We start from the raw sequence: 25211 nt of genomic DNA on the forward strand, positions 1-25211 counted from the left end.
GCTTTGTATAAAGTTATTGTAATTGGGTATAATATGAAAAAAACACAACTACTTCGATTTAGTAGGAACAACATATGACGCAATGCTAAACGAATGGAATTTAGTTGCTGTTTATTTAGTTATTGTTATTAGTAGTTGTTGTTATTTGTTTTAGTTGTTGTTGTTTATTTAGTTGTATTTAGTTTCAATAACTTTTCTTTATAATGCAATAAAATCTGGCGAGCAGCTATTTAAACGATCGAACACTTCGTTTGCTTATTTGTGGCTTGAAGTTAGGCTCGCAGAAAATGCCGTTCATGGGTTAAATTTAGTAGGAACAACACGACCTGTGACGTAGGCTATATTATACCCAATTGTATGTAGAAACATTTTGTTAATATGTTAAACGTAGCAAATTGAACATGGATTTGAAAGAAAAAAAGAATGTGTGGCTCAATAAGAATTAATTTTAGTAGTTAAAAATCTAAAACAATTCGCGATCGCAACACTCGAGTCCGCCCTCTAGCGGGAGCCTGAAAATATCGGGCATTAGTTCCATCATAACCATTGGCAATGACGGATGCCATCTTCTTAGCAGAAAATAAGAAGCAAAATTTCCCTAAGGAAAAGGTAGAAAAACTTGGAAAAACTAACCAGAACATGCCAAACATTGAAGCAGAACACGCCAAGCATTTGAAGAACAATTTCTCAATAATTTTTATCTCTCTATTACCAACAACATAACTTCCGATTTCATGATCACTTGCTGTTACAGATAGGTGTAATACAGTAAAATAATTTTTTCTGTCTTCAATTCATTATAAATTAAAGTGAAGTCAACATTGCTTTCGTCATTCCAATGAATAAAGGGCATTCAGAACGTACAGAACTGTAATAGTTATAGAATATTCTTCTTCTTTATAGAATAGTATATATTTCTGTATCTAAGTCAGAAAACAACAATAAAGAATCATTCGAACTATTTGAAATAGTTTCATTTGTGCTGATTATTAATAAATTTTTATCGTTTTCTTGGTAATTTTTTTTTAGTTTTGAAAGAATAATATCAACTAGAATTCAGCTATTATGTTTTTAAGCTACATATTCAAATTCATATCGAGATCTTACAATTATAAAATTTTGATGTGTCATATGTTATCTAAAAGTACTGAAAGGATAATCTGTGCATATATTATTTGAAAATAAAATTTTCAAACGAAGAACATTTTATTTGGAATTCTGCGGATTTATAAAACAGGCGAGTGTTATGATTTTTACAATAAAAAATGTGCTTGTAAATTTTTTTCTTCTTATTTGATGATCGTTCTGTACAGAATGGTTTTTTACGTCTGATTAAGAACTATAATAATAATAATAATAATAATAAAAAAGAAACAATATGAAAATCTTTATTTCAATATGAAGAATTTTTAAAATCGTTTTCCATTCGTTTAGCATTGCGTCATATGTTGTATACCCAATTGGTACATTTTCGTTTTTTCGGTAAAATATTACGCTCCTGAAAAAATAAAATTGCATCTTGTATTGTTTTTAGCAAATCCCAAAGATTTCGTAGCACTAAAAAATAGCTTAAAAAAAAGAATTTTTTTTCCTTAAGCATTCTTTATTTACGTTTTTTAGTTTTTAAATACGTTCTTATGATTTTTATTGAAACTTAAAGTTTTTTGATATAAATTGTTGTCAAAGAACTTTGTTTACGAAATTAAATTACATAAAATTATGAGGCTTTATGTCCTACTTTTTGTTCATTTTAATTTTTGAAGTAATATGATTCTTAAAACTATGGAATGTAAAGTTTAAATGGACCTTTCAAGTTATATCATTAAATTTAGTAAAACTATTTCTTAGGCATTAGGTTTTAACTCTAATTAGAAGATACATATTTTTTTCTGTTTATTTACAAATATTTTTCCAATGTGTTTTAAATGTTCCTTCTCTAAAAAAAAAAAAAGAAAAAAAAAGAGAGAGACACCATTTTGTTTCATTTGCATAAGAAAGAATATCAAACATTTTTCTTTTTTAAATTTAATAAGCCACAATAAAGAAGGAACGTTACAATCCTACAGGCTACATTAAAGACGTCTCCAGAGTAACTGAATGACTGTTCATTTAGAAATCGCAGGTATTCGTCTCAAACAACAACGCAACCTATAGTTCGTTGCGACAGCAAATAACCTTCTATCGCATAACAGTTCCAAATCGGAAATGGTTTTTACCTCTCTCGAGACATTTATATTTAAAAAAAATTTCGATATAAATATTATGATTTATATCTGGCAACATATAGTCTCTTTCTCCATTTAAGAAAAAAAAAAAAGATTTTTTTTGTTGTTACTTTTGACATTAAATCCAGGGCGAGTTGTTAAAATGAAAATCTCGAGAGATAAATTGTTTGTCAACAATCGATAAATAATAATTATTCAAGGAAAATAGTGCAAGAAATTCGCAAAAGAAGCACTTAAAAATGTATTAACTTTCAAACAAATTGAAACTTCAAAAAAATAAATAAATAAATAAATAAAAAAATAAATAAAAAAAACTTGAGTAAAGTTTAGAAATAAAAATGGCTCTTTCCGTACGTCACGTTTTAATTCTGTAGCCGCTTTTCTGAGTCCTGTGGAGCAGCCCGCTTGGTATTTTTTTACCTCCATGTAATTATTCTAGAACTAATTCTCTAATGTTATTATTTTTATTTTATTATTCCATGGAAATCTCGGTACATTTTTCTACATAGCTTCGTAATTTCAAGTCTCTAAGTCTTATAGTTTTTGCGCAAGTAAAGCAAAATGTAACGTAAAGTTGGATATCCAAAACACATGCGGCCCTTACGTTGTTTTTTTAATCTTTTTTTTTATCAAGGTGGAATTTATTTATAGATCTCTCTCTACCAATGCTGAAGGAAAAAAAAGGGAAAAAATCATTGAGTTATTGTGCGTTAGTTATCTCAAAACTAGTTTTAAAGATCACTTTTTAATTAACCCGTTGACATACGAAGACGTTTGGGAGACGTCATTTGTTTCTTATGTCAAAACAATTAACGTGTTTCAGACGTCTTCAACACACAGATGTCAACTTGCGTCGGACAGCAAATAAATATTTTAAAGTGGTAGTTTATCAATTGTGATTCTCGGTTTAATAAATTCAATTTAGTAGATTTTTATCCACCAGTATTTCTAAATAATTCGTCACCACTTTATAGTAGTTATGTCGCCCAGTTTAGTTACTAGCGGAGACTGGAGATGCTATTTATCTAATCAAGATAAGTAATCTTAATAACAGCGAGACGTTTTCTTCGAGCAAAGCACGGTGGACTTCATTTTTGTTGATTACTCTCAACTCGTTTTCAAGTCATCTCACAGCTTTTCCTCACCATGGCAATAAGCCATCCCCCCCTCCAACTCATCTTTAGCTTTATGCTCCTGACCTCAGTGTTCCACCTCATCGATCCTCCAGGATGAAAGGGCCAACTCGGCCTCTGGCACCCCGACCAACCACCAAGACAGAGACAGACAGTAGTTATGTCATGCTATATCTTTTAAAAAGCAAGTAAAAATTGTCAAATATTCGCAAAATTTTGTTTGTAGTTATTTACCTTTTTTTTAAATTTTGGTACGGAGCAGTTAGCACCTCTCTCAACATTCCGTTGCGAGTTGTTGTTTACAGTGCAATCAAAGATCATTTCTACATCAAGAAATGATATCTCAAGGGGTTAATATCTAGCTCACAGTCGTATATAAAGATATTGTTTTGCAGAATAAAAAAAAAGCCATTAAAGTTTTATTGCTTTTTTGCTTAACAAACCTATCTGAGAAAAAAATTTGCAACATATTCTTATACTTTCATGCGAGATAAATGCAAAAATAGATAAAATGGAGTACGGAAACTGAAGTTGCAAGGATGCTTTACCGCGGCCAAAACTCTTCATGGCAAATTCTTTTCCACCTACAAAAAACACTTATATCATAAATTAAGGATAATACTAGCTCCGTCAATAAGTTTCAATGGGATTTCGTAAACCCACTTAACATAAGCTTGCAATTGGACAAGTTTCAATGGGAATTTGTAAATCCACTAACATAGGTTTACAATTCGGTAAGTTTCAATGGGAATTCGTAAACCCACTAAACATAAGATTACAATTCTGTAAGTTTCAATGGGAATTTGTAAACCGACTAAAAAATAAAGACTTAAAATTTGGTAACTTTCAATGCTATTTTGTTAACTCACTAAAGAGAAACAAAAACCCAAAATTAAGTTTCTTAATTATTATTAATTAACCGAGTCATTTTCAAAGGGATTTTGAGAACTACTGTCTTTCATGACATTTAGTTTCTCAAAAAATCTAATATTTGACCATTTGGGTTTTGTTTTGTTCCTGTAACGAAGTAAGAAAATATGGATACTATAAGGAAACTAGAATGAAGCTTATTAAAATTTTACTTACATACATTTTGTCTGCTGTACTGTCTGAGTAAAGTATCCTTCCTGTGGTATCTGCACCACGTACTTCCACACGCCCTGGTAATTCCTGGCAAATGTCGGTGTGACATATTCTTCGGACGATGGGCAGGGCGTGGGCGGCAGGTCATCACTGGGCCTTCTGGTCTCTGCCGTCTCTAGGTCTGCAGTCACTGGCTTCCGTTTCCCCAAGCCTCTCAGAGGGGATGCATCGCTGGCCATCAACTTTAACACTAAGGAGAGAGCACTGCTGCTGCCTGGTGATGCACCTGTCAACACTGACAGGACATGGGCCAGCGTTGAAGGCTCTTCTTCCCTGAAAGAAAGAAAAAAAAAATATTTAAAAAAATTCATAAATAAATCGATAGATAGATGAAGAAGTAGTTAACTGAATAGTTAAATATATAGATAAATAAACAGATAGATAAATACATATATAAATAGATAAGTAAATCGATAATAAACAGATAAATAAATAAGTGGATAAGTAAATAGTTAAATAAATGAATAGAAAAAAAGAAAAACTATCTGTAGCGCATGGTTTGGTTTGCAGTTTTCCTTTTGTTCTGTGACTCGAGAAAGTGAAAGCAAACTTATTGGCTGTCGAAATGGGCTACAGGTGGAAGCAAAACTCTCTATCTACGGCAACAATTCGCATGTTTTCACCATTTGGGTGTGAAGAGTCATAGGAGAAGGGCATACGTTAGTTTCTCTTTTGATTTCAAATGGAATAAAAATTTTTAAGCTGAGAACTAAATTGAGCATAGTTTTGAAAAAAAGCTATGTAGAAATAAAAAAAAAAATATTTTTGACAATTAAATACGAAAAATATTAAAAAAGAGGAAAATATCGTAATATATTCCTATAGAACTGAGAAGAAGAGGAGAGAGAAGGGTCAAGACATGGAATCGGTGTTCTCTGCAGATGGCGTATTCGAGCGTTGCGATCGCGAATTACCACTGTACGTGAGTTTGGGACTTCATTATCTACCTGTATTAATATATTTGGTACCGATTAAAATACCACATAGTAACTTAATATCAGTAGTATCTATTACTAGAATTAACTAAGCATCGTTGTCATAAATAATTCTTCGACGATTTTTAACAATCTCCGAATAAATAATTTTCTCCATTAACTTTTGATAATAGAGGCACATTTCAGAAGTTTAACTATTATCAAAATCGTGATTTCAGAAAACGTAAGAATACTAATTCTCTGACGTAGCTCTAACATACCATCCATCTCAATTATTGTGCTTAACAGACAAAAAAACTAAAAATGGGGCTGTCGTAGTTGAGTAGTAGTACTTTATTTACGTAGCACTAGAGTGCAATGCGCCATTAGCGAAAGTCTGGGAAAAATCCTAGAGGATGATCCGCATCCTTGCCAACCCAATTTAGATCCTTGCTGCAAAGTCAAAGGGGATGGCTTTTCCCGCTTTGATAGCTCGACTACCAGCCCGTGAAGTCGAGCATTGTACGATAGAATAATTTACGTTCCTGTGTTAAATTACTGTGGAGATTAATTGGCATAGAGTAGCAAAATCCCCTGTCAGCATGGCAGGAACATTTTAAAAGCACAGAACTGACCGTGCAGTTTACCCACACGCACAGTTGTTCCCAAGGAATGACGGGACACGACACAAGCACTCTTTGCGAAGCACGTGTCACCTATTAGTGTCCCCAACAAAACGGCCCTTATTTAAAAAACAACCCTCGTATATTGATTTATATTATATAAATTTATATTATATAGATTCACATGATAGAGAGAGATTTATATTATATAAATCCTTTTATTATTATGTAGATTGTTACTCACGTTGGAGTTGAATCTTTGACAGAACCAAGTCCATTCCCAATCAGTCCCATACTCGAGAGCGTGCTCAGGAGACCCATAACCGCATCCGCCATGTTCATTCCACCTCCGCCATTACTGTCCACCGATTCTGCATTAAGAGAGGGTCGAGCCGCAGTCGATGCTTCCATAGCAACAGGCTGCTGTTGTGCCTCGTTGTTGAGTGAAGAAGCAAAACTTTGTGTGAGGGCACTCACTAAAGCTAGTGGAACTTTGTTGTTCGATATCAATGAAGATAACGAACAAAGTCTGCAAAGAAAAAGAAATAATACTTAAAATTTTTTCAAGTATCCTAACATCACAACTTCTACTCTTCTGTTCACAAAGATTTTTTTTTTTTAAATCTAGACACTCTGGATAACTTTGGAGATAAGGATTAGATTTTCATGTACTAAGTCAAGGCACGAAATTTCCACTCGTCAATGGCTATTAAATATTTAGGGCTGACCGGTAAGCTGCTCTGTTTAATGTTGAGTTTTAAATCAAACTACAATACTTTTTTTCAGATTTGAGAGCTTGCTTTATGCGATATAGATGGGGAAGTCACAATAGCTGAAAGGTGGCCGCACACTCTTTGAAGACTCAGAATTTCTGTAAGTGGGAAGTCCAAAGAGAATTTGACCCTAAGGCGTCAATTGACAAACGGCATTTCAATGTAAAAAGAAAATTAAGAATACAGACATGATGAAAGTACATTTCTGATATTATTCTTATTATTATGACTTGATGATATGTGGATGATTAATGGACTTTTTAGGAGCCTTATTTTATTATTATTTTGTGACAAATTATTCCATTTATCAGTTTCTACATACTTTCACAGTTTTGATCCCCAAAAAATTCTTTATGCTACATGTGTTAACGCTTTAAAAATTGTTCATATTTTTTTGTGAAAATAGTGTTAAATAAGAATATTAGTGTAACTAGTTCATTTAGAATTTAAACTTCATACACTAACTAAGTTTGATGGTCTGCTTTGTAGGTCGACCGATGAGTGCAAATACACAACGTCAACGGGGCAAAACCTCTGAAACTGTATCAGTTTGAATGTTGTCTAAGAAAATTGATCCGTGAAGCAAGAAAAGAGGTTCTATTGCATAACAGGCTCTACTTTATGTGTGTTTGAGATAAGGGTAAACCTTTTCGCATGCTTTGTTACTGGATTTTGTTTATATTCAGAACAAAGATAAGGCCTTTACGAGGAAAATATTTACATTTTGGCTTTAAGCTCGATTAACAATTAACTTAGTGACATCACACTGTGAACATTTGACTAGCTGTCCATTAAGTTTCTAGATCTCTAAATAAACATACATTTTTTTTCTCCGCAATAGGATTCGATTCATTGTCTATAATTTCTTTGAAGAGCAAAAAATGTTTTTAAAAATTAACAAAAAACAAAATTGTTAAACTTATTTTAATTATGCTTTACTAGAACAATTTATTTAAATGAATTTTTGCATTATTTTAATTACTTTGTGATTTGCGTTGAAAACCTTCAAAGAGTTAAAACTAGAGGAGTCATTGAAATTTCGAAAAATGTAACCCTGGCACTGACTCTAAATAACGTTCTTCTATGGATGGTTGAGTGAATGTAAAGCAATTATCTAAAACCGTAAGAAATTTATAAAATTTCCGGTGTATCCCTCCTCTTATGTTATGCTTACAAGGCGATGTGTGAACAGCTTTAATATTCTAGGAAGTGATTTTAATTTACGCGTAATTTTACCTTTTATAAGATTTTTTTTGTAAGCAGTTCGTGAACCTTTTTAGGAATATCACGACATAAATAAAGTTTGCCATGTTTTGAGTGTTATTCCTTATTTGGGTGTATTTGTGTAAAATAGCACCGTTTGTTATTTTTTGGGTAGCATCATAACAAGCTTGCGAAGTCTCCCGAATTCATTTGTGGTTTGTTTCGTTGAAAGTTAAATAGAATGAACACGTTATATTGAAAACACTACAAGTATAATAGTATTGGATTGTGCGTTTTTTCAAGATTAGGCGAAAAGATCAATCAGAAGCAGTAACCCGGAAGTCTTACGACGAATTTTAACCTCTAGCGCCATCTGTGCTTAGTTTTACACGGTCAACCATCCATAGATAGGTTCTATGTTTTCAGCCACCACCTCCACAACTAGTTTCGGAAATATCTTCGAACTTTTTATTACACAGCTATTTTTTCTATATATAATTTTACATGAAGGATAATTTTTAAATCAAATCAATTTTTTAATTTTTAATGAAAAGCCTTATAATTTAAATTATGGATAAAGAACCGTCTAAAGCTAAGCCCAGGTGGCGCTAGCGGTGAAGGCTTCGTAATAAGACTTCCGGATTACTATTCCAGATTCACTTTTACGCCTAGGCTTAAAAAACGCGCCAACCTTCGTTGTTATTGTACTGTTTTCAAGGTAACTTGTGTTATTTACCATTCAATTTGTAAATCCATTTAACTTCAGGTAAAGACATAAAAAAACTGAGAATAACACTCAAATCATAGCAACACTTACGCTTTAATTATGCCGTGATATCAGAGCAGAGAGATGCATGGGAAATTTTGAATGGATAGTGTTTTGATTATAAATGTAAACAGCAACAATCCCGATCTCTTGACCTGCTCTACTTCCGGATGGAAAGTATACAGCTGCTTACTACAGCTTATTCCGCGAGACGATATTTTCAAACAGATAATTTTGTTTTTAATAAAAGAAACAAATTATATAATTTCTGAACCCAAATCGGCTGCATTTCATAAGATAGTAAGTAATTCTGGTGAGTTTGAAGTGAAAATTTGCTTTAGTTATTTATAGATATATTGTTAAAAAAGATGACATGATTTCTAGATTTAGAAGGAGCTCGCTTTTTTGGCAGTTCTGATTTGGCCTCTTTTTACTTGTTTATTACTGTTTGTTCTTGGGGCAAGCCGTGCACCATCATGCGTTAGTGTTATCATATTGTTCGAGCAGCGAGATTAAGTACATTTTACAAATTATCATTCAGTTTTAGCTTAAATTTCGAAGTTGGTATATAGTTGACAAGGTAAGAAGTGTTTTATAATGATTCTTTTTTTCAAATAACGATTTTTACATCTCGAAATGACAGGTCTTCAAATGACTTTTCTTTAAACACAAATAATAAATCAGGTAACAAATACAGTTGTACAAGAAATACTACTCAAGATAGTCTCTATATACATTGATTACGTTGTGAGCCATAGGGCTCCAAAATACATCGGAAACAGTAACCCGGAAATATAGGTGCAGTGCACCCTAGTGTAGTTGTTGTTGTTCATTTACGTCGCACTAGAGCTGCACAATGGGCTATAAGCGACGGTCTGGGAAACATCCCTGAGGATGATCCGAAGACATTCCATCACAATTTTGATCCTCTGCGAAGGGGATGACTCCCCCGCTTCGGTAGCCCGACGACCTGCGCGCGAAGTCGAGCACTTTACGGTAGCACAGTTTAACGAGGACCAATACCGCACACCCTCGGTCCCTACGCAGACTGATCCAAGTGGTCACCCACCCGCACACTGACCGCAGCCAGTGATGCTTGACTTCGGTGATCTGCTGGGAACCGTGTCTTAACGATCAGTCCACTGCGGGACGCACCCTAGTGTAGAAAACCATATTTCTATGTTTTGTTCTAGTTTTAGAATTTTGCAATTGTTGACATCCAGCTCCACATCCGCGCATTATGTTATTAACTCAACGTGGTATTTTGAAAATGCTTTTAAGCAAATAGAGATGTCTATGCTAGAGATTGAACTATATCACTTGACGACCAATACAGAAATTGATAATTCAATCGATTGCTGTAATTTTGTGGTTGTGAGTGGACGCTAGTTGTTTGCTTTATTCCTATTGGCTGATTCTTTTTCCTATTGCAATAGAAACGTATTGGTTGCTACTAGTAACTGATTCAGTAGGCAGGTAAGTGAAGAGATATGTGTATTATTTTTTGTAATACTTACATTCCCCCAGACTCGCAGTTCTGTCTTCCGCTTGTTTCATTCTCTGTTGCATTCTTCATCATTTCCATGGATCGACGATGTCTTTGGTGTTGTTTCTTTGTCTGAAACTTGGTGACTTTGGGAATTTTTGGATCCTCTTTGAGGTAGGGCAGAGTTTTCGATAGGAATATCAGCGTCTTGTTTTTAATCAGTTCGCTAAAGAAGAGAGAGAGACATTCAAATAATAATAGTTTTCCATACAAGATTTGGAAGGAAAAGAAAAAGCTTTACATAACTCAAATTTCAATTTAGTTAAGTTCATTAGGTATATTCAACTTTATTTTATTTTACTTTATAACAGCCGACCCAATTTTGAGTTTAGGACTACTGATGTTCAACTCCGTAGCCTTGTCATTTTGAACTCAATGCAGAAGACAAACGAACTCCTGGATCAAGTATTGGGAGAAATTTGCCTTCGTGGAGGACTTTTTGGATGGAACTAACATACATTAGCTTTACATGGGTAGGAAAACCTCTAAAAACCTCACATGGTTAGCCTGAAGGCAAGGAGACACTAATCCATGATCCGTCTACTACTGAGGATATTTTTATGTCAGCACTGTGGTCGGTGCTAGCCGAGTGCTGAATTCGAATCAACCAGTCATCGCTGGGATTCGAATCCGGTTCACCTCATTGGAAGGCGAACGCTCTATCCCCTAAGACATCGCGGCTCGTTTTTCTCTTTCCTATTTACAATTCAACTTAAATTCAACTTCATGTATAAAATCCTATGCACATAAATCGTAGTGTGCTTTTTGAAAAAAGTAACTAAATAACAAAACAATTGGCGGTGACAAATACGGAAATGCCTACCGTTGCAGGGACGACCAAGGTACTGGGCTGTATCTTTCCTATTAAATTGATTTTTAATTTTTGATGAAATGAAACCAGAAAAAGTTAACCGGATTTTCAAATTTCAACCACCGAAAATTTCTTCATGCGGGAACCGGCTAGACCTTGGAATTGTGAGTAAAATTTTATAGTAATCCTAGCATTCATAAGGACACCTGAAAATTTACCAGCTTTGGAGTTATTTGTTAAAAATTGAAATTTATCTAATCTTATGTAAATGTTTTAGCTATTGCTTTTCTTTCATTTCAAATCTTCCCGTGTCTTTTTGCTACTCTTACAATGAAATAATTGGGGGGAAATCTGTATTATTTTGAAATTTATAGAAGAGGTGGTCCTATTTTTTTTATGGCACATTGCATTGCTTCAGAAAAGATCTGCTATCTAGCAACGTCAAAGATGGGGGAAAAAAATAAAATTGAACTACAACTTCATTCCTCACTGAGAAAAAAAAGTATGGTCAAAACTGTTAGAATATGGTAAAATTTACCGTATTTCTGGCTCTATAAGAACGCCAAATCTATACACATAGATAATAAAATATGGTTTTACTACAGTACTGTTTGGTTGTTAAAACGGGAAATTTCGTATATGTATGGTAATTTGGTAATTTCATCATGTCATGACACCTTAAAACGTGGCATAAAAACTATTTATTTTGTTAAATTTACTCATGTGTGGTAATACGAACCATTATTTTGAAAACCAAAATTTTCAGTCACCCGTTACCTTACGAAATCCATTGAAAATTCCTTTCGGCTTTTTATGAAAATATGAAAAAACAATAATATGAACGCCTTACACGAGCAAAAGTCAAATTGTGTGATTTTTTAAGCGAGAAAAACTAGAATAGCCTGTGATTGGAGATGATATGGATAAGTTCAGTTTGAGGCGATAGACGGTTCTGTAAATTTGAGAAAATGATGTTCACTATAAAAAAGAAGTTACTATTATAATTTGAGACGGTCGTTATTCAGAATTTATCTCGGAATAAATTATTTCATTTTATCATCGGAATTTGTTCTCATTAATATCGTAGCTTCATAGTCTCATTCTTAGACCACCCGTCATCCTTGATGTCAACAGATTTCTAAACTATGATTTGAGGGCTGGAAAAATTTTATGGTTTGAGGACACCCCTATGCGTGAAAAATATAAATGGATGTGTGATTTCTTTCTTTTTTTTAATCGATAACTCATCATCATCTTGATTATGCATTTGTTAAAGAAATGATTATTAAATTGTTTCTATGTTTTGTTGAAATTATTTTCAGTGCTTTTCATTTTTCGTCTCTGTAAAGTAATATTATCATGGTTAAAAGGAACAAAAAGTAACATTTTCTGTCCTCAAAGTGTTATGAATGAGATGTGATGACGTCTGACTTACAATGGATAGGGATGTCCATTAAACTCTTGACCCATGGGATTGATGGGTATGAAACCCTTGTTCAAATCTCCGCACAGTGTGTACTTCGGCCTTTTACTCTCTCTCATCTGGCAGGGGACGGTAGACATCATGTAAGGGGGTTTTCTGACTTGTGGGGGTCGCATGAAGCGAGAGGGTGCTTTCTCGAATGCGTAATAACCTTCATTTTCACCTCTTCTCACATCGCCGCACAGCATCCCTCCTGGACAGAACAACAGGACAATAGCATAAATTATGCTCTGAAAAAGACAATTTGTTAGAACCTATTCTGAGTATCCTAAAGACATTTTTTTTAAATGAATAAGTAAAATTGAATCTATTTATTGGAGTCATGAGATATTGTGGAAAATTCTGACGGGTTCTATAATATGTATATTTAATCTTTCTTTCGAACTTCTAACTCATATCTAATATCCGCACCGTGCAACAAAAAAATTGTAATCGCATTTTTACGATCACTGATGATGTCCCATTAGTCAAATGTTTTTTTCATCGTTCTTTCTTTTCCGACTTTTATAAAAGCCTTTTTTTCTTTCGTCAGACTTTTACAAAAGTCACAACATTTCAAGTCACTGATGTTTATCCTCTTGTCGTCCGAAAGGATGGATTGGTTTTCAATTCCAGCCAATAGTTTATTTAAAACTTTGTGAAATTATTTTTCATCTTCAGTATTCATATTTTTTTATTAAAATTGCCTGACAATAATTATGAATAAGTTAATCCTAAAGAGAATATAAAAATATTTTAAATAACATTAAAAACGCTCGTTTATGAAAATAGAAAGAAAAACTTCAGTCTGAAAAAACAATCTACTCCAACATATGCCAAAATTATTTTTATTACAGTTTCCTTTCTTTTTTAAAAAAATTTCTTTTTGTGCTGGTTGTGTTAGCCTGATTTCTTTTAACTTGCAGAACTCCTTATTTGTGACTATGGTGTTGAAATTCATCTAGTCAATGAAGGTGAAAATTTTATATTTTTAAATTTCATTAGTCAGGGTTTTTAAGCACAAAATTAAACTTTTTGAGTCCATAAATTAAAATTTTAAGGACTCGTCGCTTATAAGTAATGCAACTATATTAGTTAAAATCTATAGCGTATTTATTATAAAATCTTATGATCGGATCTTCACGTTCTAGGACTCAATCCTAATGGTTCGAGGAGGTGACTTCAAATATGCCATTTAATAAATACGGACGATATTTTAAGTTACGAAATCAGACGCAAAAATATACTTTCTCTGAATAAACCTTACTTTTTCTCGATGGATTCAGATTTCTGACTTCCATAGTATGGGGGGTAGCTGCAATTTGTTAAATAGGGTTCCAATAGTTTGGTCAGGAGAGCGATCCAAAGTTTGGACTTTTACTTTTGCGTATTTCGTCATATCTCGATAACTTTTTAAGCGAATTGACGAATTTTCGCACACAGTTATAAAATTCGTTTGACCAAAAATAACTCCATGCAAAAAATTACTTTTAGAAATTATTTATTTTTTTAATTATTTTATTTTTTAATAATCGAAAAAACTTACGTCATTTTAAAGTATATGGTAAAATACCAAAGTTTTATACTGCGAAATACAAAATTTGAGCAAAATTGGTTGAATAGTTCCTCAGAAATCAAATTTTAAAGAAGTCACATGTTCAAAATTCGATTTCGCAGAAACTATTCGACCGATTTAGCTCAAATTTTGCATTTTACCTTGTAAAATTACATTCCTTAGAATGTTGTAAAAATTGTGTACTATTATTATGCATCGACAATTATTTAATAAATTAATAACAAATAATAAATATTAGCAGAAATTTATTTTTTGCATGAAATTATCTTTGGATAAACGAATTTTATAACTGTGTGCAAATATTTTTTCAGTTAGCTTAAAAAGTTCTGGAAGCATGGCTGGAAATATGCATCAAATGAAATTTTAGTTAAGGGGCTTTGGATCGCTCTCCTGACCCTATTTCCCATATTGCGGCGTAATTTTCTTCTTAACTTTGTACCTGTTTTTGCAGGTTTTAAAACTTCATCCGTTATTTTATGTATCATGTTATTAAATATATTTATCAAGACAGGTTCACATATAAATGGGAATAGAGAAAGTTTTAAATTTTACAATAGAATATAAAATGTTGTCATACTTAGAAAATCCCCTTTTGGTTACAAAACACATATAAGTGTATAAGACTTCTAAAATATAATTGCAAAACACATACTGAATGCAAAATTTTAAACATATTGAATGGTTCTAGTTTGGTATATAGATTTATAAACTTAAGTTTGTTGAGAAGAGTAATATATCAGGTCGCATTGAAATATATTTCTAGAATAATGATTTAATATTTGGATTAGTTTCAGTTTTTGTTAAATATTTAAAGTAAAGCTACAAAAATAGATTTCACAGTAATAAAATTTTTAAAAAAGATAAAACGAAAAAATTATGTAAATTAAAAAAAATATATAAAAAAAATATAACATTAATGTCTACAATTGGCACAAAATATAAATTCATCAATAATTTGAAGCACAGTCCACTAAAAATTGCTGATCTGTTGTTAATTAAGGGAAATTAATAATAAAATCATCACAACTTTTTAAATTGTCCAGCATAAATCTTTATAAAGAATTAAAAAAAAAATTCGATGAAATATTGTAATATAAAAAAACTAGGAGGCTTCGCCCCCTGCTCGCTGACGCTCACCAACCCCCGGAACTGCTTTCGCAGTTTATTTCGGATTGCTTCGCAATCCAATGCTCGCTTTGCTCGCTCATTGGATACGTTCTTAACGTCTAGCTTTTGTATACTTTTTTGAATACTGAAGTTCCGAAAACTTTTCACTGTAGAAAATTCTAAACCTGTACATTTCAATATTAATTTGAAATTGCAAACAGTTCACATATTTTTCTTAATCACACTATTCTAAATTTCAGTTGTTGAGAAAAGTAACTGTTGTAAGTTTTGTTTTAAAGTCTTTCCCACCAGAGGGCTAAAGCCATGTGTTGTAAAACAATATGAAATAGTAGTCTGCCACTGAACGCCGGATGTAAAGCATCGGCTTTGATGAAGATAATTTTGTATTTTTAATTCTCTGAAGGGCGCCACCTTAATAATATGGAATTTGTAAAATAAATGTATATATTTTTGATTGTTGATGAAGCCCATCATTTTGTGTTTTCATCAGTGTTCAGAAGCAGAACAACTATAAGTTTTTTATTTTATCACAAAAATATAAAATGTATAAAAAACAAAGAAAAGAGTAAGAAAATGAGTATAGTCATAGAAAAAGTTAAAATTATAATATAGTATTTGTCAGTTAAAATAAAACTTTTTGTTTAAGTCATTGCTAACAATTCAAATTTCTCCGAGGCAATTCTAAAGTATAAATTAAGGTAGTATTGTTAAGTTGAAACACAATATTTTTAGTTTTGATGTCAACAATACAATTCAATTTTTCACAAAAACGATTGTTTCCATTGTTAAGTTCAATGTCAACAATTCAAATTTTTCTGAGGCAACTCTTAACCTCTAAATATTATTTTTTTTATGTACACATTTCTAAATGTCAGTATTCAACCACAAAACAACTTAAAGTCCTCAAATTTAGCATGAAGTTGTAAAATGTAATGAAAGAGGGTCATAGCAATAATGAAAGTAGAAGTAAAGTTAGTACTGTAAAATTAAAACAATATTTTTAATCTATGAGCCAAGTTCTTCAAGAAGCAGTTGTAGAAGTAGGTTGTTTATTTAAAACTTTTTATAGAATTTCTTTAAGAACACAATTGTTAATTTGGGCATTTGGCGATACAACACTTTTAGAATTGAAGGATTTGTTACGTCAAGCGCTCAGGTATCATAATTTTGATCTAGTTGCGCTTCTATGTCATTTTGATTTATGTTGCTAAGTTAACTTTCAAAAAATTCTATGGCTGGCAACAGCATTTTTATTTTTTAAGTTGTTTATTTTTATTTCTTTTAGAATTCGTTATTTTTTTAGCGAAATGTTTTTTAACCTAACAGAATTCTTTGCCGACTGTTTTCTCTATGAATGAAGAAAATAAAGTAAATATTTAACTGTTGTGAAAAGAATCTTATTTAGTTGTACAAAGTACTTCAGCCAAAATTTGGGAGCCACGTAAGAGAATTATATATATTAGATCAGAAACACATCATTAAAAGGCAGAATGCTTTGGTGTTTTCAAAACAAAGCAAACGTTGCCACCGGCGGAAAAGAAATACAGCCAAAATTTGGGAGCTACGTAAGAGAATTATATATAATAGATAATATAAAAAAAAAATTAAAAAAAAAATTCGAGAAAATTATATCATTAATTTAAAATTTATTTCTTCTGGCCTTTTTTGACCCAAATTCATCGATTATATTGTTAAAGTCAGTCTTTCGTGCTCTTTCATTTTTCTATAGACAAGTCCATTCAGTCACTCTTCGAACTCCTCCAATAATTTTTTCAACTATTATTGAATAAAATAATAAAAATTAATAATTCAATTAAAGTTATATTGTGTCTTTGGATAAACGAATTTTTTATAATTGTGTGCAAAAAGTTTTCGAGATATGGTGAAATACGTGAAAGATAAAGTCCTTTGGTTCACCCTCCTGACCGAATTATGGGGGTCATTTGTTCTTTTGAGGGAGGGAAATAATTCTCGAAAAATGCCTTTTCACCGTTTTTTACCCTTCCCTTTATATGGGTGTGCAATTTCTTACCTGTGAAAAGAGGAGAGGAACTTAATTTTGAAAAAATATGATGTTCATGTGGGGCTCCCTTGACCCCGACTACCCCGGTGTAGTGAAGGCCCTGATTGCGGCTATCCTCTCTGTTTTGGGGGTCAAGAATCCGCTGAAAAGAAAGGCACGTTTGTTAAGAGGAAATACGTTTTTGCGTCTGATTTCGTAATTTAAACTATCGTCTACATTAATAAATTAGCATCTTTGTGGTCACCCCTTCGAATCATTAAGAATCAGCCCTCGAACATTATTCATGTTTTTGGCGTACATCTTATTTGACAAAACAAATGTCAACTTTTTCGTTAAAATCGGCTTGTCTCGGCGGTCTACACATAAACGAAACGATGGTTGTTTCCTGAGACTGCATTTCTGCTGTGAATTACTTTGGTAAACGCAGATAATTGTCGTCGGGCTAACGATGAGAGGTCCATTTCGTGCAAATGCTAATCGCCTAAAAGTATTCGTCTCCAAGTGATCTTTAAACAAAGTGTTTTCTTCCAGATTCAAGACTAAGAAGTTGAAAATTAAAAAAAAAATTGTTTCTCCAATTGCATGTTTAACGCCAGAAATTCGCGAAGAGTTGACTTAAAGTATGAAGAAAAAGGAGTTGCCATGAGAGACACCTGAAACAGTTTTATAAATTAAGAAAAAATATCTTTTTTAAATGCAACGGAACTGCAATTAAAAATAACTGATGCTCTTCCACAGCTATATAAATTTTAAGTTTTAAAACTAATAAAAAATAACTTTTATGTCACTCTTAGACATACCTTTAGAAGTAGCGAACATTTGATTACTGTCTTTTGATTATTTAATGACTCGCTATTTAAAAGAATTCTTTTTAAACTCCATGACGCAGATGGAACATCGGTGTCTTCCTTTTTTATATATATTTTTTATCTGACTCTCTAATGACAAGAAAAAATATATTTTGGTATTTTTTACTTGTAAAAAAAAAGCAATCTAAGAATTATTCAAAAACGTCCGTAAGGTTATCGAAAATACATTGGTACTAAAATAAAAAAAGTAGTTTTAAATTTTTTGTTTCATTTATATACAAAAATTCATCAATAATTGATTTTGTAAATTGAATAAGTTTCAAGGATGAATAACTATTTTTTTTTTAGATATAAATACCTACAAATAAGTGTAAATTTAAAACATATTTTTTTGCAAGTGAGCCGTGCTTACCTTTAACGCACAGAAAGACATTGGTGTTTCACGATATATTTCATAACCATAAATTATTAAAATGCTAAACATAATAAATTCTCTTATTTTAATCTAAATTATTGTAAAATGATAAAAAAAAGTATGAAAAATATGCTTAATAAAAATTCTGCCACTGAGGGTTAAATCAATAATTAATAAATTCTTATAAATTTGCCTCTAAATCGTTTTTAGACGATTTCCCGACAAACAAAGATAGATGAAACTTAATTCTAGTTTGTTCCAAATAGAAGTTGCTAAAATTTTATTTCCTGAATATAAGCCTAAATATACGTATATTTATTTTAACTTTTTAAACAAAAATATATTCATTAAAAAGTATTAAAATTCTCCATGAGAACATGCAGATGTGTATATATGTCTATCTATCTATCTATCTATTTATCTATCTATCTATATATATAGTGTAAATCTTTCAGTGTATATATATATATACTCTGAAAGATAATATATATATACACTGAAAGTTTAATATATATATAGATACCTCGATTTCGTAAATTAAATTCATTAGCAATAATGAATATATTAACCGAAAAAAAAGACAACTAACTATTTTAAAAATATTTAACTGTGAAGAATGAATGAAAATGTTTCGTCGTGTTATTGAAAATACTTTTAAATTAGATTCTTTGCGAGACAGTTGAATTCGTGGAGCAGCATCTTGTCTACTTCCGAATTAGTTTGTGGTACATAGAAATGTTGAAAATAGAACTGAATTAGGATTTTCGTTGAAATGAAAATGTAAAACAATCGTTAGAAAGATTGAAAATCGTTTTCATAAAATTTGAACTCAAAAGTTCGACGAGTTCGACTCAAAAGTTGAACTCAAAAATTTCGAATTAGAAAATTCTACTAGGGAAATTTTTTATCTGTGCATATTCTTTTCATAATTTATTCAATGTGTTGCTCGCAGTATAGATGTCACGATCAATGTGATTCATTAATAATAACCGGTAATTATTATTAATAACCAAAGAGGACGGTGAAAGTGATTCACTTAAGCGAATTTATCACATTTACCGTTTATTATTAATAATAACCAATGAAGTTTGGTAAATGTAATTCTTTCTCGTTTTTCTTATGGGTTGGAAACAGCATGACAAAATAAGCTGATTGTTTATTTTAGAATTGGACATAATATAGCCTACGTCACAGGTTGTGTTGTTCCTACTAAATTTAACCCATGAACGGCATTTTCTGCGAGCCTAACTTCAAGCCACAAATAAACAAACGAAATGTTCGATCGTTTAAATAGCTGCTCGCCAGATTTTATTGCATTATAAAGAAAAGTTATTGAAACTAAATACAACTAAATAAACAACAACTAAAACAAATAACAACAACTACTAATAACAATAACTAAATAAACAACAACTAAATTCCATTCGTTTAGCATTGCGTCATATGTTGTTCCTACTAAATCGAAGTAGTTGTGTTTTTTTCATATTATACCCAATTTAGGCTCTCGATTCTTTCTTTGTCATTTTTAGGCGTTTGTATTATAGTTTTTCACAAAATAAGAGTCATTTTGACACGTTTCACAACGACACAATGGATGACAATTTAGAAGTCATGAAATGACGTTTTAGAAACTGTTTAGACATACTCAAAACAAAAACAAAAAAAGGTAAAAATGAAAACTTTATATAAACTTGGTTCAAAACATGGCACTTTAAAACAACTGTACATAAGGAAAGGTTTTACCGCCCGTATGGTAGCTTTTATTTCAGCGAATGAAGTTCCAGTGAATGAAATAAGACTAGACTAAGAGAATGCTTTGATAAAGATTCGAACTTCGGTGGTCAAGGATTGCAATAGAAACTCGAGTCGTTGCAAATGTAAAAAGTAAAAAACACTTTGTAATTCCAAATGTCATAGTAGCTTTACTTGCCAAAATAAGTAATTAGTTTAAAAAAATTTAATATTTTAGTTCAAAGCAGCTATGTATTTCTAATATTTTTTTTTTTTTTGAAAAGTGATGTGATTAAAAATTAAAGTATAGCCTACACCAGTGTTTCCCAAAGTGTGGTATGTGTACCCCCAGGGGTACGGGAACAGTTTAACGGGGGTACGTGTTCTTATGCGAAATATCTTGCAACAAACGAAAATTAAAAAAAAAAAAAATTAACTAAAAGCTAGCCATGAAAATTTACGATTACGTATTTTTCTATTGGCTATTTTTTTCAGAGTTAATAGTTGATAATTAGTGGTGTCAACAGCTAGTTGTGATTTTTAACTTATGTGCAATTTTTGAGTCATCTTTGAGTGTTTATCCTATTTAGAGAAACTTTGGTTTACCTTAGAACATTTTTTAATCTTAGATGTACTTAGCCTTGAATGGGGGACACTTGAACTTTTAGTCGACTATTTTAATTATTCTATTCTTATTTTAGTCTTATTTGTATTTAATGTGATTTTTCATATTTTTACCATTTGATGTTTTACCTGACCTTACTTTTATATGTTTTTACCTGTATTTTTGACACCTTTACTGTTGGTTGATTTTATTCACTTAGATGTTTTAAGCACTTTTAACTTTCATTCTGTTTTATTTTTATCATCTATTCGATTTTGGAATTTTTCCTGTGTGTATCAATATTTTAAGTTTTGGTTTTACTTTTCTGTAGTTTTGTTATGTTTAGTTCACGTGACAACGGGTGAAACCCTTATCCGCAAACTCCTTCGGTGGTAGGTCGGTTACTATTACTATTATGTGCAATTTTTTTTATAGAAAAAAATACATTCATTTTTTTACAAGTGGTACACAGCGCTATGAAAAATTTAGAAAGGGTACACAAAAGTTATAAGTTTGGGAAACACTGCCCTACACTGATGCTTCTTCTTCTTTTTTTTTTAAAAAGTTACGTGCCACTGCCTAGAATACAAAATGCTATATAAACCATTTAATCACATTTACCAAACTTCATTGGTTATTATTAATGATAACCTGCTATTATTAATAATTACCGGTTATTAATAATAACCAAAAGAAACGGTTATTATTAATAATGACCCGTCATTATTAATATTAATCAGATTTATCACTTATATCCTAACATTTAAATTTTTTAAAATTTGAATTTGAATTTTTTTTTCTGGGAGGGTGATCACTTGGATCAGTCTGCGTAGGGACCGGGGGTACGCGGTATGGGTCCTCGTTAAACTGTTCTACCGTAGAGTGCTCGACTTCGCGTGCAGGTCGTTGGGCTGCCAAAGCGGGGGCGCCATCCCCTCTGCAGAGGATCAAAATTGTGATGGCTTGACTTCGGATCATGCTCAGGTATGTTTCCCAGACCGTCGCCAATAGCCCATTGTGCAGCTCTAGTGCGACGTAAATGAACTACAACAGCATTTTTTTCTACCGACATGTTATTGAAATAATTTGTGAAACTATCCGAAAGAGTTGTGAATAAATTATGAATTATTATATAGATATAAATAAATACGTAAATAAAAAGCGCGTTTATTGCCGGCAGTACATATATATATATATATACNCTCACGGTATTTCTATATACATGCGGTACAAATAATAATTATAAATAAATAGCAGTTTGTTGCGATTCTTGGCAAACTACTTTCACCGTTAGTCAAACGCAACTAATTTTTCGAATCTGATGAGTACTAATGTTCTCGTCAATGGAATGCCCCTTCATTCGTTGTCTTAAATTAAATTTAATTGTTGAGAAAGGCATAAGAAGTGGAAGAATAAATTCGTAAAGAAATGGTATTGAATAAAAAAATTGCCTCCTGTAAACACGAATGAACATTTCTTAATAATTCCTTATATAAGGCAAGTTTTATTCAAAATTATTTATTCTTTCAAAACCATTTTGAAAACATATTTCTAAATTTAGACCACAAGCAAAGTTTGTTTCCTAAAAGCAGAGACTACATCTATCATAAAGTAGTTGGTAGTCACTACATTTGAAAAAAAAAAAGTAGTTGCAGTCAACTATAAAAATATTGCAGTTTTTCCGACAATTGAGTATGTTAATGTGAAAAACCTTTTTTAAAAATGTGAAGCACTGCATTGCGAAATAATTGTATAAAGTTTTATGGCATAAAACAAATATTCTTTGTATTCTTTCCTTTTTTAAATTTTCAGAATCTTTGAAAGCTGAGTGGATGACCTTATGGCCGGTGTGGAATGGGTCACTGAAAGAGTGTGTTTATAGAATAATTGAAATTTTATAAAAGGGTTTTTGTTGTAATATTCTTTTGAAGAACTTAACACAAACAACTGATTTTTTAGTCCTTAAAGATTTTTTTTTCTTCCCATTTTCGAATTTTCTTATTTTTTACAGACTTTCATTATATCTTTTATGGGGGTATTGTAGAAGCATTATTTGCCCGCTGTTTGAAAATGTACGTCAAGGTTATAAGTTTTTTCTCATCATTTGATTAGGAGACTTTCTACAACGCTTTGGTTACCCCCATTTTAAAGTTATTCTTATTTAATGAATAAAATAAAAAAATATCTAAATTAATAAATAAAAACCTATTTAATGATCAAAATATAAAGAACTGGACTAGGATAATGTAACGAATAATAGAAAAACTAAACTAAGCAAATAAAAAAATAGAAATAAATCAAAATAATATCTGGAATAATAAAAAGTCTGGGATAAAGGAGGAGGAAGAACTCACCTGTTTGAAGATTCCCATGTTTTGGTCAGGTCAATCTGTGAAAATTTGACAACCTTACAACTTCCGTGACGTCAGATCTTGAAGGAGGACCTCTGGTGGATGTTTTGGGTATTTGAGGTCGTCGACCGTGTAGGACAGGTGGAGGTATGCTGCATTGAAAAAGGAATTTCCCTGAAGAGGGGGAAGGGGGCAAAGGGTGGCCATTATAGGTAGTAGGTCAAGACCGACTGAAAGTTGATACTTGACATATAGAGCGGCAGGTGGAAAAATCTCCGTTACGGTAACCGCATCTCCACCCGCGCAAGCAAACTTTCAATAATACAATCGAAATGAAGTAAATAAAAGAAAAATTGTTTTCAGCACAAGAAATTGGGAGAAAAGTTGCCTCGTCTTAAAGTGAATCGTTTTTGATGTTTCACATTTTTCTTTTTAAATATTTTTTGTTTCGGGAATGTTAGACGAAATTCAATACTGAGAGGTTAAAATGTGAGTATGAAGAAAGATGGTCTGGATATTGATCTTTATTTTTGTCATAAGCAGAAGAATAATATGTGAGGAAATTCTTCGGGCTTAAAAACAATTGAAAAAAAAAATTCTTGGGTTACGTAATTAATTTAAATTTAAAAAAAAATTAAAATGATAATTGCACTTTTATAAGTTCTTCATATTCAGGTTGGATGAGTGATCTGTCGGCCGATTATTTGTTCTTTCTCTCATAGAATTTTCGTTAAGGTTTCACGAAAGAAAAGAAACAGTAGCTCACATCCTTATAAGAGAAAGAAAAACATTTTATTTGCAATGTTATATAAATTGTTTTCGATAACAATATGGAGAAACTGATGAGAGTTAAATGTTTAACTTAAAGAATTCAGGTTCCTCGTTTGATTCATTCATTTAAAAATAATTCTTATCAGGAAAAATTATTTTTAAATGAATGATCCAGACTGTAAAAAGTAAATGACATCAAAGGAAATCCCTGTTAAAAGGTGATAAAGCCTGATATCTGCAATATATCAACTTCACTAAATTGTTTGGCTGTTCCACAAAATTTCTTCACAATTGTGCAGTTCCACACAATTGAAACATAAATGGAATTGTCATTCCACTTATCTCAACCGTTGTAGTCCCACAGACAAATCGTCGATTTGCAGAAGAGCATCAAAGCATCATGGAGAAGAGCATCAAGCATCATGGGCTGCTGTCAGTAAACGGTGGGTGACCACTTTGATCCGCCTGTGAAATGACTGAGGGTGTTCGGTACCTACCGTTTTACCGTAAAGTGATCAAATTCGCAAGTAGGCCGTTGGATTATCAAAGCAAGTGTGCGATTTTCTCTGCAGAGGATCAAAATTGTGATGGCATGTTTCCTCAGAATAGTTTCCAGCTCTATTGCGGCACAGATAAAGTACTATAACTATTCAAACCAATATAGTTTTCATTTATATATATATATTCCTATAATATTTTATATAAAATCAGATTTTGCTTGTGATGTCCTTAAAGGTATCTCTTACGCAACTATGAATGAGCTATATCCTGAACCTGAATGGTTGAGAATCTTTACAGATGGCTCCCGAGTGGATCAGCGGATGAGTGCTGGAGCGGTAGTATTTTGTCACCTGTTCTCTGCCTACGCTTCTGTTGGCTGTTATGCATCCGGTGAAATCGAGGCTATTCTAATTGCCTTAAAACAACTACAGTGTCGTACTGGCCAATTTTCCAGCGCCGTCATCTTATCTGACTCTAAAGCAGCACTTCTTGACATTAACTCTCCACTGATTCCCCAAAACATCTCCATTCAGAAATGCATTGATTGTCTGAAAGACCTGACACTAAAAGGCAGGGGCGTACGCAAGGGGGGGGGTTAGGGGTTTAAACCCCCCCCCCCCCCCTTGAGCTCAGACAAAGTGAATTTACAAAATAATACAGACAAAAATAAAAACTTTAGTAGAAATTATGCGGGGTATTATTT

The 25211-nt window shown here is 32.1% G+C and overlaps 1 protein-coding gene across 2 annotated transcripts in view; it reads right to left on the bottom strand.

The window, feature by feature from the left end:
* LOC107448881 (Spaetzle domain-containing protein 6) overlaps positions 1-23284 on the bottom strand; it is a 28303-nt gene extending 5019 nt beyond the window's left edge. Inside the window, exons 1-5 of one of the 2 annotated variants that reach the window (XM_016064232.3) lie at positions 23240-23284; positions 12573-12850; positions 10298-10492; positions 6283-6567; positions 4445-4774 (exon numbers count right to left, since the gene is read on the bottom strand). In XM_016064232.3, coding sequence (XP_015919718.2) covers positions 4445-4774; positions 6283-6567; positions 10298-10492; positions 12573-12850; positions 23240-23257 — 1106 coding nt within the window. In that variant the 5' untranslated portion in view covers positions 23258-23284. The remainder of the gene's footprint in view (positions 1-4444; positions 4775-6282; positions 6568-10297; positions 10493-12572; positions 12851-23239) is intronic. The other variant, XM_071184375.1, reaches the window with a different exon arrangement.
* Positions 23285-25211: the final 1927 nt, after the last annotated feature.

The sequence above is a fragment of the Parasteatoda tepidariorum genome, chromosome 8, assembly GCF_043381705.1.
Source record: "Parasteatoda tepidariorum isolate YZ-2023 chromosome 8, CAS_Ptep_4.0, whole genome shotgun sequence".
Taxonomy (NCBI): Eukaryota; Metazoa; Arthropoda; class Arachnida; order Araneae; family Theridiidae; genus Parasteatoda; species Parasteatoda tepidariorum.